General features: G+C 47.3%; 1 protein-coding gene across 2 annotated transcripts in view; it reads left to right on the forward strand.

Annotated features, from left to right (window-relative positions):
• The first annotated feature begins 2,594 nt into the window (after nt 1-2,594).
• Nucleotides 2,595-18,806, forward strand: part of PRRX1 (paired related homeobox 1) — a 72,003-nt gene continuing 55,791 nt past the window's right edge. For both annotated transcript variants that reach the window (XM_029935008.1, XM_029935009.1), the window contains exon 1: nt 2,595-2,968. In XM_029935008.1, the coding sequence (XP_029790868.1) occupies nt 2,728-2,968 (241 nt within the window). In that variant the 5' untranslated portion in view covers nt 2,595-2,727. The remainder of the gene's footprint in view (nt 2,969-18,806) is intronic.

The following is an 18,806-nucleotide window of genomic DNA, read 5'->3' on the forward strand; positions in this document are numbered from 1 at the left end:
ATAGCCCCGCCGCGCCGCTCGCACCGGCCCAGACGCCGACAGATGTTTGCTGCTTAGAGCCCCGACCGCTGGGGAGACGCAGCGACGGGCGCTGCGCACCGTGCGGCGCTGGCTGGGCTCTGGGCTCCCGGTCGGGGGTGCGCACGGGCCGGGGGGGGGGGGGGGGGGGGGGGGGGGGGGGGGGGGAAATAGGAGGGGGCAGTGGGTGGACTAATGATGAAAAAGTCTCCTCCATCCCGGCTCCTTAATTAAATGCATGGAAAGAACCGAGGCGAGCACATCTGGTTTCAATCTGCAGCCCTTTGATGGCATCAAATGTTCTTTTCCCAGATCAGGGCTGGGAGTTCTGGGCTAACTATGGCCTTTTGGAGCCCAGAAAGCATTTACACACACTCGGACCCTTCTTTCTCTCCAGTTGAGCCTCTCGGCTATAGGAGGAGGGAAAAAAAGCGAGGGGTGGGGTGAGTCTAGTAATCAAGGCAGTGGGAAAGTGTGTGTGTGTGTGTGTGTGTGTGTGTGTGTGTGTGAACATAAAATGCCACAAATAAGCACTTAATATTTTACTTACTCGTCATATAGTAACTCATTTCTAATGAGACTATTAAAACTGTTACCAAATTCCAACAGGTCATGAAAAAATCCCTCAGCACTTCTCTGTTCCTTGTCAAGTTAGGGCTCAGCAGACGGACCGCAGAGCATTATCCGTAGACTTGGGGGTTCCTCTGTCCCTCCCCGTCCTTCCTCTTACCCCCTCCCCCGCCCGCCCTGGCACCCGGGCCGGACCCTGAAGTACGCGGGAGCCTGGCCCCGTCGCCCGCTCCAGGAGCGCCCCTGCCTTCCGCGCATCTGGGCAACGCTACCCTCCCGGCTTAGCGTCGTCGCCTGGGGAAGCGACCTTGGCCGCACCAAAGAGGTTACGAAATTGGCCAGGGTGGGGGGGAGGAGGGAGCAATTTTGCTACACTCGGCGAGTCCTTTCCTCCAGCTAAATAAATATGTAAATTTCCTACTGCCCTGGCCCGGGATTCCTCGCCGCGCGAGACTCGAGCCGATTCGGCGCCTTCTAGATCTCCCCTAACCTGCCTTTGGTTCGCGGAACAGGCGTGGGAGAGCCTCCCATTATTATCGCTCCTGTTATTTTATTACATTATTTAAGAGACTGTCTCTACGGAGCCAAACGTAGCTTGAATTTGCTTGCTCTCTCCTTCATTTTCTCTCAGACACTCCCCACCCCCACTCCCAAAAACTGTTAGAACTGCAGGAAACGCTTTAAAAAAAAAAGGCAGAGAGAGAGAGAGAGAGAGAGGGAGGGAGGGAGGGAGGGAGAGAGAGAGAGAGAGAGAGAGAGAGAGAGAGAGAGAGAGAGAGAATTTGATTGAGATAGTTGTGGATTTTTTCCAACAAGTTTCCCCGCAGCTGTTATCAAAACATGCAAATGAGATTTTCCAACAGGATCTTAAACAAATCTGGAGGAGTTAATGCCCAAGCAAAATAATCAGCCCGTTTGAAGTGACTGTGGATTTCAGTTTGTCTTTTCTCCCCGTGATACTATTGCAGGGGAATGATAATTAGACCTTTACTTAAAAAATCCAAGGGGGCTCTCTCGCTTTCTCTTCCCTCCCTTTTCGCTCCCTCCTCCCTCTCTGGCTCCCTCCCTCTCTCTTTCTCTCTTGCTTAGATGTTGGCAAAGGGGGTTTTCTTAATCAGACTGCTTTTTGGTCTGAGCGAAAGGAGGAAGAAGGAGATTGTGATGGAGAAAGGGGGTCTGTAAAACGTCAGGCACTGCACAAAGGCTTTGCCACGTAATTACAGACTCCTATTAAGTCGAGATCTGCCCTCCCAGGGGTCTCCAATTTTCTTGTATCCCTACAAAGCCTCCTCTGCATGCCAGTTTGTGCCTTTTGAAGTGCCAGAGTACTTCTTGATCCAACTGAGAAGGAAAAAGGAGCTCAGCAAGAAGAGGGGGAGAGAGAGAAGGGAAAAGGGGGAAACCCACCACCACCCTCCTTCGGACTCTTGAAGCCTTTTTTTTTTCTTCTTACGAAAAGTAAAGTGAGAATCCTGCTCTCCAATACATCTGCAAGACATCACCCTCTCCTCCTGAAACTTTAGTCACTCCTGAGAATCCACAGGAGTGCAGAGAGGGGGAACACGTTTTCTTGAAGATGTTTTAAAGCTGGAACAAGCCTTCTTCTGTTGGTGCTTGAACTCTTGCCTGGGAATAACTTTTTTAACCTTGAAAAAAAAAAACACTTTGATTCTTCTCTCTTCTTCTGTTTGCCTAACTCCCCCGCCCTGCTGGCCTCCCCTTTCCTTTCTCCCCCTTATTATTATTTTTAGTGTGTGCGTGTGGACGCTTTTGGAGAGCTGGAAGGAATTTTTTTTCTCCTGACTTGAACACAGGGTGACTTTTTAATTTTATTTTTTGGTGTGGATTATCTCCTTGGACCGCGCTGGACTTGGCCTCAGGAAAGCAACCCGAGGCTGTCGAAGGCTGTTGGTGCAGAACGCTCTGCTGTGCAGAAGGGGGTCCCCCGCCCTCTTTTCAATTTTTTTTTGTCTTTCCCCTCCTTCTTTCTCTCCCTCTCTCTCTCTCTCTCTCTCCCTCTCTCTCTCTCCACTCCCCCCTCTCTCTTCCCCACTCGGCTCCTCTCCCCCCTCGCGCCCACAGCGTTTGGTGTTGATTCGAGCGGGAAGAGGGGGGTGGGTGGGATCGGAGGGGGAGACCATGACCTCCAGCTACGGGCACGTTCTGGAGCGGCAACCTGCGCTGGGCGGCCGCTTGGACAGCCCGGGCAACCTCGACACCCTGCAGGCGAAAAAGAACTTCTCCGTCAGTCACCTGCTAGACCTGGAGGAAGCCGGGGACATGGTGGCGGCGCAGGCGGACGAGAGCGTGGGCGAGGCCGGCCGGAGCCTACTGGAGTCGCCTGGACTCACCAGTGGCAGCGACACCCCACAACAGGACAGTGAGTGAGGGGCTCAGGCCCGCGGGAGTGTGTGTCGGGGACAGGGAGGGCTGGGGGTCCCGGCCGGGCGCCTGCAGCCGGCTCGCCGGGGCCGGGGCTGGCGCGGGGGCGGGGGTGGGGGGGTGGAGGTTAGAAAGTCGGGGGCGAGGACCGGAGGTGGCAGTGGCCGGAGGAAGGGCCGGTTCACAGACGGGGAGGAAAGGATGGAGAAAGGAGGGCTCTGCCGAGGGCGTAGCCCGCTCGGGCGCCGCAGGGACAGACCCGGAGGTCAGGGTCCGGGCCTCTGCCCGCTGCGGACTGTCGCTGAAGCCGCCGATGCCGCCGCTCGGTACCGGGCGAGCACTGCAAGGCGGGGCAACCTGGCTGGCTGGGAAAGGGTCCCCGCAGGCTGTAAAGACGGGGAGCCTGCCCTGTGCAGGAAGACGGCGGGTTAAAGGTGCTAAGCGGAGTCGGGAGGGCCCCTCGAGGGTCCCGAGCGCCGGTTCGGAGGCAGGCAGGGCAGAGAAGGAGCAGGGCACGGCGCGCGGCGGCGACACTCGCGCTGCCCGGGCGGCACACCGCGTGCGGGAGGGCCGAGCCGCTCTCCGTCCCCGGCTGTGGCTGCGCTCCACCTGCAGTTGGGTTTGGGACCCTAGGCTGTATGAAAGGCCTGCGCCTCGGGAAGACTCAAAGGGAGTGTCTTTAGGGGTGAAACCCCAGCTCCCGCCCCGCACGATCCCTCACCGGAGAGATGCGCAGGGGAAGCGCGGGCCCCAAAGCCGAGCCTGGTGTCACAGTCGCGGAGCTCTCCCTATTGGCCCTGAGTACTCGAGAAAAGCCCTCCTACGGTCTCCCTTCCCCATTCTTCCCTACTGAATACGTGTCCCCAAGGAAAGCTCGGTTGGCCTCATTAACCATGCCTTAAAAAAGGAGTCTGTAACAGATCTGTCACCTGGCTCATCCCAGGTGACAAGGGGCTTGGTGTTTCCTTCTTGAGATTTCAAGGGTCTGAACTTGGCTGGAAGTTTTTAAAGGAAGCTAATAGCTTTCCGTGTCATTATTTATTTTGTCTTCAAATTTGGAACCTGTAGACGCCGGCATTCCATGATTTAAACAAAACAAAACAAAACAAAACAAAACAAAAAAAGCCAATATCAGACTCTCGGGAAATAGACAAAGCAAATAGGACCTGAGACAGCTGGAAGTAAGGCCTGGGCAAAGTGCTGCAATGAGGCAGACGGCACAGACACCCCTTCCTCGGGCAGGCCGCCTGCCCCTCGCCCAGCTTCCTTGGGCCAGGCCTAGGATCCCCTCAGTGTTTTTCAGCCCACATCAAACTGGGGTCGATCCACCAGAAGCAGAGGGCAGCGGGAAGTTTGGGCTGTTGGAAATGTCGCCCAGCCAGGTACTACAGAAAGACGGCCAGCTCTGAGGAATGAAGACCCAGTGTCCCCAAGTCCCAGGGAATGGCTGGGCACCCAGGCGGAGGCTCTCTTGAAGATATTGGTGCCTGGAGGGGGTGGAGGGGAGGGGGCTGCTCGTGCTGCATGCATTGGCAGCAGGAGTTAATTGTTTGCATAGACACTTTGAGCTCCAAGAAAATACGCGGCGGTGAAATAATGCGATTGTTTTTTAAACGTTTTACTAGGGGAAATGTAAGTATGCAAAACACAGGGAGACTAGTATTACGAACCTCCAAGTGCCTATTGCCCAGCGTGGCTGATTCCGCCCTCTCTGCGGTGGAGCGTGTTTCGCCCTGGTAAATTACTAATCGCAACTTCTATCGCTTTTCGGAGAACTGGAGGCTGGACCCACAACCAAAAACAGGGTCATGAAGAAACTGCCGCGTGAAAAGACCAGGTTGGGGCGGGCGAGACCAGCCAATGTTGCTTTACCCCTGTAACAAGCAGAGGGATATGAAGAGCAGGCCCAAGGCCGGTGGTCACAGCAAGTCCGTGGGCCCGCACTGGCCTCGCTGGGCGCGGGATACTACAGGGCTGAGGGCTGCCGAGAGGACGCCAGGAGAAGGGAGCTCGGGGTCCTGGTAGCCTCCTAGTGCAAATGGAACGACTCTGGGCTGTGGAGGCCGCCAGGGAAGCGCCCTTCAAGCTGAGGTGTAGGTGGGACACAGTGGTGGCTCCTGTGAGACCCTGGCCTGGCATGGCCAAGGTCGCGTTGGGCACGTGGCGTGCAGCGTGGTAAGCGAGGACACAAAAAGGGCAGTGGGCAAAGTTAGGGCCCATGTGTCCCGAGGGAAGGGGAAAGGGATGAAAACGTCGGGAACCTGCCCACTTGGTTCTTGAACACCTTGAAAGGAAACTGAGGTTCAGATGCCACCCAAAGAGAGGATGTTTGAGGAAGGATGGTGGACAGACAGTTCCCAGAAGGAGGTAACAGAAATGCAGACCGCGCATGGTGATGAGGACAAAGTGTCCAAAACTTGGGGCTGGGAAATTAGCAAGAGCAAAGCCTGGCTTTCTGGAAATGACTGGGGCCTATTCCTCTAACAAATAGTTGTTGCTTTTAGAAGCACTGTTTCCTCAACCTCCCCACTCATTTCTGAGATGAGAATAGGAAGGTCTGGTGAGTGGGGTGATAGTGTCCAGGAGGACCCTTGTCCTTAGTCCTTGGGTCTGCCATCAGGGTCTCGCAGGAAGCTGTTGTGAGCTACTTGAGTCAGGACCCCAATGGGCAGTGACGCTCAGACAGTGAGTCAGAGAAGAGAGGAGTCTTCAGGCAGACAACTAAAGCTGGGCTCTGCGCCTGAAAGGGACAGAGAACCACACCAAGAATCGGGTGCCCCTTGCAGTCTACCCCAAAGTGGAAGCCATAATCTCCTTCAGAGGGATGGCACATGGGTCAAAGACGTGGTTAACTCTCCGAGCGATATAGAAACGCATTCTTCCTCAATTTTCTTGCCAGCTATAATTAGTAAAACAAGTTTCATTTACAATGATACAGTCACAACCTGGGCCAACCTTAGCAAGGAGGGATTAAGTACTGCCCAAAGTGAGAGCTTCCTCGCTGACCTTTGTCACTCTTCAGCGCAGTTTTGTTTCCTCCTGGGTTGATATTCATGGCACTTTCCTCTCTGTAGAATGATTTCCTTTGCCTTTTGCTAATTTCCCCAGCCCAGTACATTTCTCAGACTTTTGGGCTCAAATGCTGTAAGTGTTTAAAGATACGGTTCTTTAACAGTTAGGAATCCAGTGGCTAATGAGGGAGTGTGGAGTGTGAAGCGGGTGAAACGGGGAAGGCAGGCAGAGGAAAGAGGAACAGGTCATAAAAATAGGCAGACCTGCTCCTAGGAGGACGGTGCATCCCGCTGTCATTTCTTAATCTGAACCTCTGCAAACTCTTAAAAAAAAAAAAAAAGTGCTTGCCTTCCACGTTCCCAACCCCTAAATTAGTGAAACCAGATTGTCCTAATAAGACCTTTTGTTGGAAACACATGTAGTCATAAAAAGGTAGACGGAAAGTCAATTAGACACGCGTGCACACACGCACACAGTCCCAAGCCGGTGCTAAGTGTGCACCGGGCGGGCGCAGCTGGGCCCCGGCCTCGGCGGGATGCAAATGCAGAACAGCGGCGCGGGAAATCGATTTGTCACAAAGGGAGAGGTGTAAACGCGGCGCGAAGGAGTTGCCCGCTACACTCCCCGGGTTCAGCTCCGCCGTCTCCTCTCGGCCAGAGGTACGCCCAGGGGAGCGGGAATGTTCTCTAGGGTGCTCCTTCCTTGGAATTCACAGGAGAATATCAATTGCCCTGGAGTTTCAACATTTGTAACAGAAATTGTTCTGGCACCGCCCTGGGGCCCTGGAGCCCGTGCTTGCACTCTGAATTTGGGTCTCAATGATCTTGACTCAAAGAGGAACCAACGAAATATGTCATTTTAAGGGTAGCCTGGGCATTTTTTCTCTTTACCAGAGGCAGTGAAATCCAGAATTGAGGCAGGTCACGGAACCCCTGTGGTCGCAGGTCAAGTCCAGAGAAGAGGTGGTAAACCCTGTTTCACAGGCGGGAGCAGGGCACCGGATGGCCTTCTTCTCTTAATATTTTGGAAAATTTGACAGTCTGGTGACTCTCACCCTCCTTGGAAAGAAGGGCAGCCCAGAGTGTGAAGGTCAGGGATCTGGGCCTAGATAGTCCGAGGCCCGAGGCTGCCAGTACTGGCTGGGGCTCCAGACCCTCCGACTTTAGAACACAGTGAGCCAGTGTCTCCACTGTTCATTTACCTAAGGAAGCCTTTTCCGGACTCCCAAGTGCCTCTGCCACATCTTAGGTGGCACGCACCCGTCTGTTTCGGCGACCTTTAGGGTTCCCTGCATACTTAGGTTAGACCGTGGGTCACAAAGGGCCCAGCAGTTCCTTCGTCTTCCCATGGGCGTCATTTTAGATTTTACAGTAGGAGTGGACAAATCATCTCCAAACGAACAAGGTAACATATGAACCTCTCCCCTGCGGGCGCGGGAGGGGGAAACCCAGCATCTTCAGAATCAAAGATGCCTTCCTGCTCCACTGGCTCCGATAAGCTGAGATCCGAGTCTTGGATGGCGCTCCCGGCCAGCCTCCACCTCGGAGATCTTTTTTCACTTTTAAATGGCGTCTATAGATTGTCAACTAGAAGTCAATTTGATTTTTATTTTAAAAAATGAGTTTCTTTTACAATTGCTCTCCCATACCCTGTTTCCGTGCTCCCTCCTTAAGCAGGGACCGCCACTCCAGCTGACCGTTAGCCTCAGGGAGAACTCTGCTCTTTCGCAGGCGATTCGGGGACTCGGGGACTCCAGGTACCGGGATGTCGCAGATCTGTGCGCGCTTGTGCACGCAAGGCGATCCCCGTCTGCCTCCCGTCTGTGGCGGTGCCGGCTTTCAACAGTTCTAAGATTATGCATTTATTTTTTATTCTTTGAGAGATGGAGTTAGAAGAAGGGCTAGGAGGCATAATTTTTTTTTAATAGGGGGAGTAGTGTTTATAGAAAAGGGGATAAGGCTTGAGTTTTGCTTCTCCCCCACCTCCAGGGAGTAGAAGAGTTTCTTGGGAAAACTCCACCGAGAAGAAAAAGTAAAACTTGGGGCTCAGCATCCTCTATTCAAGCCAATTCGTAAGGTCGACCAACAGAATTCTTGGAGTAGACATTTCCATGAAATATTTGGATAAGGGGCCAACTTCCTGTGTCCACTTGGTATCCAAACATTTACAGAACTACCTGTGAGTGACTGCACATCATTGTAATCGGATTTAGTGCTTGGCATCGAATTGTTTTAATTTAATGCAGGGGCAGGGCCGAGTACCACCCCAACGGCTTGCTTTTAACTCGCTTTTCAGCAATACAGAGAGGATGTCTATGTGAATAGCATCAATGTTTATCCACAAGAATTTTAAATCTTGTAATTTCTAATAGCCCCATGAGCAGGCTAACAATACTCAATTAAAACTATCTCAAACCGTAATGACAGTATCAACAAACTGCCACGACCTTCTATTCTCTAAATGCTGTTTCTCATTAAATCAATAAATGCGGAGATGCATTGCCAAGACATCTGAGGAGGGACAGTCATCGAGTTCAGGGTCAGCGGGTTTGCTTCCCACCTGTAGAAGGTTTTGAGCAAGATGTCTCCACTGTGGTCTGAATACTAGTAGGTGCGTCTAATTTAGTGAGGCATCCTCGAGGAAGTAGTTGTACAGAAAAATGATGCACTATCGATTTTAGCTTTAGACTTCAAAAAATCACTACATTTCACTTGTCCTGGAACCACTTTTCTTGAATAAATATCTGGGAAGCCGGTTATAGGGAGGATAGTCACTTTAAGGGCGGGGAGGGGAACAAAGGCACAAACAGTGAAGGAGATTTTATGAAAGAAAATAAAGAAAACCCATCAGAACAAATCAAACACACACACAAGTGACTTCTCAGAAGAGTCCAAGGACAATCGGAATCTTAAGGGTTCTGCGCCCTGCAGTTCTCAGATACAGGAGTAAAGTGAAGATCAGAAATCAGTCCTCAGGTCCTGGATGTCCCAGCCTCTTTGCTGCACCTTGTAATGAGGGAGCTCTAATTCCCAAGATCGTTGAGGCTTATTTTTGCTGTTATTGTATCCCCAGGCTCAGCTCCAAATGAGGAACGAATTTGAAAAATGCGTCTTTATTGGAATCCTCAGGATTCGCGTTATTAGAAAGGACAAGGATAGGTCCTCGGGTTCCTATTTTGTCTGCTTGGAGCTGTTTGCAAGAGACGGGGAATTTTCTTAACGGGCGGGCGAGGAGACCGAATTAAGGAAACTTCTCGGCCAGAACAGGGAGCGCACTCGGCCTGAACCGCTGGCTGTCCATTTTAGGGGAGAGGGGGAGGTGGAGGAGGGAATAGATAAAGCAAAGAAGAGTTAATCCAGAAAATCAATGAAGACTAAGATTTTAACTTTTAAAACAGAGCGTGACAGTGTCTTAGATTTTCAATGTTCTTCATCTGGGTCGGAACAAAGATGCAAACACCCCCACCCCACTGCCGCCCTCGCCTTCCCGTTCCCAGGGCGATGAGGCGGCTGGCTGCTCCCAGCGGGGTGGGATGTACCCGTCAGCCGGTCGGCCGCGCCCCTGCTTTCCTTCTCCTGCCGGAAGGGGGCGCGGGACAGGCCCTGCCTTCCAAAGTCCTTGGACTCTGCCAGGAGCTCGACACACGATGGAAGACCCTTCTACACAAGTAGTAACAGATAGGAAATATCCATGTCGTGAAGATACTCCAGGGACTGCATAAATGTATGCTATCCATGCATTTTAATAGAAACATGGAGTTAGCTGGTAGGAGTCCTGCCTTTCTTGCCTTTGACATGTGGGTGGTCAGGATTCCATAAGCAGGACCAAGGAGGTGAGATGCCCCCTGGTCAGTGGGTGCTAGGGATGGTGCCCGGGAAGGAGAGGCTCTGTCTTTGTGGAGGGGCATGAGACATTTCTGGATATCAACTCCAAGTGCTTAAAGAAAACAGGGGCAGATTGGAAAGGGAGATGGCTGGCATGTTAGGGAGGAGCGGCTGAGCTGTGACACACACCCTCACCGTACCCCAGTCTTCACATAGGGCAGACACTGGCCACCCTGGAGTCAGGCCCTGGAGTTAGGGGAACCCTCTTTCCCTCAAAGGAAGACACCAAGTCTTGTGTGTGTGTCTCCAGATCTGTCTCTTGGCTTTCACACATCACCCCTTTTTTGGGCAGATGACTTACAGGACATATGAGGAAGATTCTTAACCCCCTTCTGTCAATCTTGGGATTTTCTCCTGGTCTCCCCACCACACCATGAACTTGGAGGTCAACGAGGCCAGGCAATAGTGGGAGCAATGGACAGGCAGAAAGGATACTTTGTCTTCTTAGCAGAGATGGTGGTTAATACATGCCTTCCAAGATACTCGGAGCTTGGATGTTTCCTAGAATCAGAAGTGCCAGGCCAGGGCTGCAAGGGAAATTGCATTCCCACACACGTTTGTCCGAGAGTAAGAACATTCACCCCATTCACTTAATTACTCATCATCAGTCATGTCATTATATTTTAAAGGCCCTCACAGTGCTGGAAGGTGGTGTAGTTATAAATAAGCATAAAAGCAGATGGGCGCTCTCCCAGCACTCTAAATATATACGGGGAGGCCAAATCTTTTCAAAGAGGATTCAGATATACAACGTAAAGGCCAAGGGGCCCAACTCAGTCAAACTTTGAGCCAAGACATGCTAAGTTTAATCAGCTTGACTATGGGGCATACTGAAAGACTTCGCCAGCACTTCGGGTTTTTACAGACAAGCCCATTTTCTCAAATTTCCATTGTAGTTATCCATACAAACTCATGCTAGGTTGCAAAGGGCTTGCTGGAATTGGCCTGGGCCTGGTGGAAAGGAGGGGAATCAGTGTCCAGCCTCTTGCCCTTGTCCACCATCCTTTTCTTTCCATGCCCTGTGCCCAGACTGCCTGTCCAAGTATGTGTACTGCAGAGAAGACTCCTGCCTACAGGCCCCGAAAGCCCCCGAAATGCTGTTTCCTAGAATCCTCAGAAAAGGAGAGGCTCTGTTGAGGTCAATGGTATATAACATAACCGAGTATTTTCATGTATTTTTTCTCTCTGATATTTCATTTTATAATAGTGTACTTAGAGACTGCTTGGAGATAAGAGGTTGGGGGAACTGGTTACTATTCTGTTTCTTTTTCAGGTAACTCATAAATACATGAAGTTGAATGTTCCAGTGGATATAGGTATTGAATCGAAACCTTTATGCCTAGGCGTTGACATATTGTCATTATTCAGACTGGGAGGTGACCCTAAAGAATTCTGTGACTTTTCGCTCCATTTTCCACCAGGGCTACTGTCCTAAATCCCTGTCTGGATCACAGTAGTCCCACACCACTGGGACAGCTGCTAAACTGTTGCCTGGGCTCAGTGAATGCTTAAGTGAATGCATGACCTTCCCATCTTTAGTGGATCCCCATTCTAATCCAGGCAAGCACTAGGTCCCCTCTACTTCTCTTCCCACTTTATATTGTTTCCCTCCGAGATCCCCAGCTCCCCATTTCAGCATAGGTCTGCATTCTAATGGCTCCCAGGTTTCAGATGCAAGCCTCCCCCCCCCTTGCAACTGCAGATTCATATATGCAGTGACCTGTCCAACATTTCCATGTGACCGTCACAAAACAACAACAAAACATGGCACTATTGAGCTCCCTTTCCCCAATCGGCTTCCCTTTTAGCTTTTCCTGTTTTTCCATTATCACAACCCAGGGACACAAACCTCATAAATTGCAGACTCATCCTGCCTGCTTCCTTTCTGCCTCTGGCCAATCCATATCCGAATCTCAACAAGTGTACCTTCTAAAATCACCAGCACGTTCTGGGTTTCCATTCATGTCCCAGCATTCACGTGCAGACCAGAACTGTTCCACTACTTTTCCCTAGCATGCTAGTGAGGCTAGGACATTCCCCACGTCCTCTAGTCTCCTTTCTGCTTCTCTCACTTCTGAAGATGCTTTGCTCTGTGCCTCTCTTTGCAAACCTACCTGTGCTCCCTCACAAGATTCTGCTCCCATCACCTCCTTAAGACTCTTTCCTTGACCAAGCAAAGCCCTTCCCTCCATGCTTACAGTAGAAGTAACCGGCACATTTACAAGTATTGCTTAATTATTTTCTAAATATGTTATGGTTGTTAATTATGGTTTTCTATGGTTAGTTATGGTTTTCTTAAGATTAGAGATTTTGGTAGGGTGGTGGGGAGGCATATTCCATAGTATATAAAACAAAGCTATTGTAGATTTTATTTTATTTTTTTCTTTTGTATAGTGTGGTTCTGCTAGTTTTGGAACCTCTAGCTGAGAGTAATGTTTTAGAAATGGGGCGCCTGGGTGGCTCAGTCCGGTTAAGCATCCAACTTTAGCTCAGGTCATGATCTCATGGTTCATTAGTTCAAGTCCTGCATGGGGCTCTGCACTGACAGTGTGGAGTCTGCCTGGGGTACTCTTTCTTCTTCTCTCCAGTCCCCTCCCTACTCACTCTCTCTCTCCTTCACTCTCAAAAAAAAAAAGTTTAAAAAGTATATATATATATATGAGCATAACACCAAAGTGCAATAATGCTCATTATTGTACATTAAAAAGTTTAAATGGGAAAGTAAAGTCACCCATATTTCACCACCTTGAGGTAGACACAGTTCACGGTACGGTGTTAAAATATTTCCTTTTTATTATTTACACAATTTTTATATTAATGTTCTCCATGACTGATTTGTCTTAAACCAGTGGAGGAATTTTTTTTGTTTTTTTGGGTTTTTTTTTGGAAAGAGTAGAGGAGGGGCGGAGAGAGAGGGAGAGAGAGAATCCCCAGCAGACTCCACACTCAACATGAAGCCAGACACAGGGCTTCATCCCATGCCCCTGAGATCATGACCTGCACCAAAATCAAGAGCTGGAGGCTTAAACGACTGAGCTGCACAGTGCTCCAATGAAGGAACTTTTAATCTCACTTTCAAAGATTGTGTTTCCCCCCAGTTAAGAACATACACAAACAAGAGACCCACTTGCTCTCATCAGAAAATTCAGCAAGCACACAAACACCAAACAGCAGCTGCGCAAGGATTGTGGGAGCCCTGATGTCACAGCCGTTTCCCAGAATCCTCAGGTGCCAGTGGGTCTACTTCCAGCAGGGAGGACCTTCAGAGTAAACAGTTGCTGTTTCTTTTCTGCTTGTTCTAGCTGGGAACCTACCCTAGACATGAGCACATGTCTCCTTTTCAAATTGGAAGAGCCTGCATACTACTTAAAGGACATTCTGGGACCACAGTTGGGGAGCTACTGCTCAAAAAAAAAAATTAGTTTTTATATAGTCTGGTTAAGGAAGTGCTCCACACAACTGGTAGGGAGAGAGTGTCTTAAGGAACTGCACATTTTCTATTATGGTAGATCTCTGGATCTTGATGTTTCTTTTAAACATTTTTTTAAATGTTTGGTTATTTTTGAGAGAGAGAGAGAGAGAGACATAGAGAGAGACAGAGAGAGAGACAGAGTATGAGCAGAGAAGGGGCAGAGAGAGACACACAGAATCCGAAGCAGGCTCCAGGCTCCAGGCTCCAAACTATCAGCATAGAGCCTGAGGCAGGGCTTGAACTCACAAACACCCCTTCATGTTTCTTTTAAATGTTTTAAACTCATACATGCTTTTGTTTTTAAAAGGAGGAGTAAGATGACATTTATTTCTCTATATACGTTGTAGAATGACAATCGGGTAGGATAGTGACACTTTTCAGCACACAGCAGTGTGTTCTGATAGGAGAAGTACTTATAAGAATAAAAAATAATGAATTTTTCCATATATGAAAGTCTACAGCCCTTACTTCAAGTGATAATTACAGAGAAAATATAAATTGTTATTATGAAGTAGATATCAACATCGTTCCCAGGCAAGTTAACATTAAAATATTTGCCTGATGAATGCAAATATTTTCTTTAAGGCAAGTATTAGCAAGTGATGTAAAATCATGTGGAGCAAAATTTTTAAAATATGAGTTAGATATATCTTGCTAATGAATCTCCCTCTCATGGGAAAGGGGGGGACAGAGAGAGTAATCATGACATTTGAGGATTAAAAAACCACACTCGCTCAATAGAAGTTTCTGCAGTTTTCCGGGACGCCTATTTCTGAGGGAAGAAAGGAGAACCACCCAGAGAGGTCTTTGCCTGTATCCAGATGTGCTTGCTGTTCAACAGCTCTGCTCCAGTCTGAGGGAAGACCGCAGGATGAATCCTCAGCACATTTAAGAAACAAAACGTAATTTAGTTCATTAATCATGAAACTAAAATCTGCAGTTCTGTTCCACATATTTCAAAGGCTGAATCCCTTCTGACAAGAGAAACAGAAAAATCATACCATGCAGGCTTGACTGCTTTGAGTCTGTTCTTATCTTCCCTCAGGGAAGAAGAGATTTTTCTGGGTGTGATCATTTTTACTCAGAATATATGGAGCACTATTTAAATGTTTCCCCCCTTTTACCCTAAGATTCTCTTTTCTCAGGGTGGTAAGAATATCTGTTTTCTGCCCTGTTCTGGATTTTTTGGTTTGGAGAATCAGGGCTACCTTGAGCAGTCAGGAAATTCCAGATGTGTCTGGGTAGGCCTTAAAATACAATCCTTTTAACTGAATTACTGTATATACTCTGGTTGTGGGAGGATTTAATTCTTTTCTCTGATCACTTGTATAAGTTAATGTCTTAGTGTGTCTTAAAGAATTAATAACAATAATACGAATAAGAAAGCCTGTGGGGCACCTGGGTGGCTCAGATGGTTACATCCGACTTCGGCTCAGGTCATGATCTCACAGTTTGTGAGTTTGAGCCCCGTGTCAGGGCTCTGTGGTAACAGCTCAGAGCCTGGAACCTGCTTCACGTTCTGTGTGTGTTTGTCTCTCTGCCCCTCCCCCACTCATGCTCTGTCTCTCAATAATAAATAAAAACATTTAAAAAAAGAAAGCTTGCTTCACAAACTCTAAGAACATATATACGAATGATATTATGTTTTATAAAACGAGGTTTTTTGACTATTGCATTTTATTTAATTTATTTAATGCTATTATGTTTTATAAAACCAGAAGTAGATAGAGGCAGCATAATTAGTTTCATTTTACGGGCAAGGAAACCGGCTTGGACAATTTTTGTAAGCTACTGTTAAGTGACTTGAATATTTCTCTCTTGGCCCCATTTTATTTATTTTTTCATTCTGTCTCACTGTCTTTGATGTCAACCAAATTACTGTTCATGCAGCATAGTTTAGTGAAACAATGCTGAGTTATGAATCAGGAGACCAACATGCCACTTCACAACCCATGACCAGGCTGCACAATTCTCTTTCCTTTCCTTTGCTCACATTCTTTGTTAGAAAGGGAGCGTGTATCTGCTGCACCTGTCTTCCTCGTGGGAATGCAGCAGGCCCGAAAGATCCTGCCTTTGTGAAAACCCTTGAGGAACAAAGGGCCAAATGTAGGATCATACATAAGGAATAGAGTAGAGACTCTTCTTTCTTTCTTTTTAAAAAAATTTTTCTTAAATGTTTATTTATTTTTGAGAGAGAGAGAGACAGAATGTGAGTGGTGGAGGGGTAGAGAAAGAGGGAGACACAGAATCCAAAGCAGGCTCCAGGCTCTGAGCTGTCAGCACAGAGCCCAACACAGGGCTTGAACTCACGAACCATGAGATCATGACCTGAGCTAAAGACAGATGCTTTACCAACTGAGCCACCCAAGTACCCTGTGACTTTTCTAAATGATGTCATCAAGCAAAAGTTTAAAGCTAAGGAGGTCTCTCAGTAAACTGATACCCAGCCCTCCAAAGGCAAGAATCTGTAAATCAGATTTAGGGGCATCAGGGGTTTCAAAGTCTTTGACCTTGTATCTAGAGAATGCTGTGCTAAAGTATGATTCTATAGTTTACTTGCTGGTTGACTTTAGCTGTATCTCTGAATCTGATTTCCTTCCCTAAAATATTGCACATTAATATCTATTACACAAGTCTGTTACTTGGAATAATGAGGTAATGGAAACAAAGACCCCAATACCCTACTTCCCATCCCATTGAAGGCACTCTAATAAATGCTTGCTCTTTTCCTGTTCCCACTTCTTTAACACCTCTGACAAGTGTCACTTATTCCAGGCTTGGATGTGTATTCAATGTGGTTTCCCAATCAGTGTCAGAGGCCATTTAATGTTGCTAAAACTAGGAATATTCCCATACTCCAAAAGTCATGCTCTTACACCATGTCCCTTACCAAGCAACTAAGTAGACAAATGTTTTTGATCTACGGTCAGGAACTGATGCCTTATGGTTTTTAGTGATGTGCAAAAGCCACACCACAAGTGTCTGGCAGGGCCGGGAGTCAGGCTCAGAAGTTCCCGACTGTGGTCCACAGCTGCAGGCCACCCTTCTCCTCATTAGCATGAACGAGTAATCTAAATCTCCTTAAACTTTGAGTTGGCACCAACCATTTTTATTTCCACTTGCTTCATCCATCACCACGGACTGTCCAGTGACTGAAGAAAACAACTGCCTTGCTCTAATTTAGACACTGAGTTTAATGGAGAAGATATGACATACGCTTAGGACATCAGGTGTCAAGATTTCTCATCTCAGACCTCACACAGCCACTAGGTTTCCTGGAGGCCAACCATGTTAAATTTTCTCTGTAGTGTAATGTCTCAGACATAGCACTGTTTTACCACCCCTCTGAGATTTCTGTAGGGTTTATTTAACTTTTTATACATGAATAATACTCACCATGTTAACTGGGATCATATGTAAAGTTGCCATTCTTGTGCAAACTGGGGTTTCCTCACCAGTTGAGTAAGATAAACATCTGTCCCCCAGTTTGATTATGTGTTTTCAGATAGATTGCTTCGAAGCCTGAGAAACCGGGAAGCTATGCAAAGTGCATTTCTATATCATGAAGCATCTAGGACTCCTTATTTTTTTGCCCAACAATTAACAATGAAATCTCTCTGGCATTCTTTGGTAACAGATGAGCATCACCTGTGGGCCATGAGGACACAGGGGGTCACTGTGGGCGAGGGATTTGGACGAGTTTGTTGCATGACTTGTGTGCTGGTCTAAAGAAGCAGTTTTCCATATGCTTTATGGAAAAGAGAGGCGAGTCATCTTGTAAGCATGCTCAGTGGGCATTAGTCAAGATTAGGAGCACAGATCTGTCAGGAATATCAGTTCTGACATATGGAAAAGCGTGTGTTGGCTGAAAATGCTGTGTGTGCTTTACAGTATTATATGGTCTGTGTTTGGGGTGTGGATAGCTAGATTACTGTTCTCCTTTAGAGAGTACGAAATCCTTCCTCTTGTAGGAAAACTTTCCTTTGGTCCTTGTTAGCTTCATTTCCACCGTCTATGTGTCTCTCATATGCTATTCATTTCTAATGATTTAGAGGAAAAGATAAAGAGAAATAACAGATAATTGGATCCTTTCTCTAATGTGTTTACAGTCAAATCCTATATATCTTAAAGGGTGATCCTTGGTTCGTCTTCATCAGAATGAATTGAAATATTTTCAAATGCGGATTCTAGGATCCCAGTCTCTAGCTGGTGAATCAGAATCTCCCAAACAAGTGCCTTTTGATTGCAAATGATTTTCATATACCATAAGGTTTGAAAACATGGATGTAGACCATGTTCTCATTGGTTGAATGCTGTATTTTTGTGTGTGCTGTCCGCTACGTCTTGTGAGGTCCATTGTTATTTTTTTAATGTGTTTTATTTATTTTTAAGAGACAGAGAGAGACAATGAGGGCAGGGGAGGGTCAGAGAGAGAGGGAGACACAGAATCTGAAGCAGGCTCCAAGCTCTGAGCTCTTAGCACAGAGCCTGATGCGGGGATCAAACCCACAAACCATGAGATCATGACCTGAGCCAAAGCCAGATGCTTAATCAACTGAGCCACCCAGGCACACTGGTCCATTGTTATTAAATTCTCCCTAAGCATTAGTCTTATCTCTTCAACCAGGTATGTAACGTCTTCAAGATAAGGGCAGACAGGAAGGTATTTTATACTTCAGAGGACAGATGGTGCTTTTCATATTGTAAATGACTTAATAAGCAGTTGTTGAGTAAATGAATACACTTAGCCTAGCACTGTTTTCATGCTTCACATGTAAAGAAGAAAGAGAGAGAGAGAGAGAGAAGGAAAAAAAAAAAGAAAGAAGGAAAGAAAGAAAGAAAGAAAGAAAGAAAGAAAGAAAGAAAGAAAGAAAGAAGCACAATTTAAGGTGAAATGAAGGCAATTATTGAAGGTTGTAAAAATCCTAACTATGACTAATTTTAGGTGATTGTTATCTCAGCTCTTATTCTAGAAGAAAAATGTTGTGCCAAAGACAGGGCAATCTATCACACAGAACTAATATTTACAATTTGGCTTTAGTTTTTAGTATGTTTTCAGATGAAAGTATGCCACATTTAGGAAGTTACAGTTCAGTATTGTTTGTCTCCTTTCCTTACAAAAATTCTTCCTTACTGTCTGATGTTTGATAAAGCAGTTTTCTCCCAATATTTATTCAATTTTGCTTACTTATTCTCTACATGGTCTGAAAAAAGCCAAGCTTTTTTGGGTCAGTATATAGAATTTTATTAAACACCATTCGATGAGTAGGATGGATCACAATGTTTTCTAAACAAAACCCCAAAGTGTGAGTTTATAAGGGGCTGCATAATGTCATAAACTCAGACTACAGAGGAAAACCATTGTTGGGTGTCACATGGCAACTGACTAGACTCTCCATCCTCATGCTGGAGGCACCCCCGAGGACCTGCAGAAACTCGTGGGATGGAATTTTCAGATGGATAAGGTC

Source organism: Suricata suricatta, chromosome 3, assembly GCF_006229205.1.
Source record: "Suricata suricatta isolate VVHF042 chromosome 3, meerkat_22Aug2017_6uvM2_HiC, whole genome shotgun sequence".
Lineage (NCBI taxonomy): Eukaryota > Metazoa > Chordata > Mammalia > Carnivora > Herpestidae > Suricata > Suricata suricatta.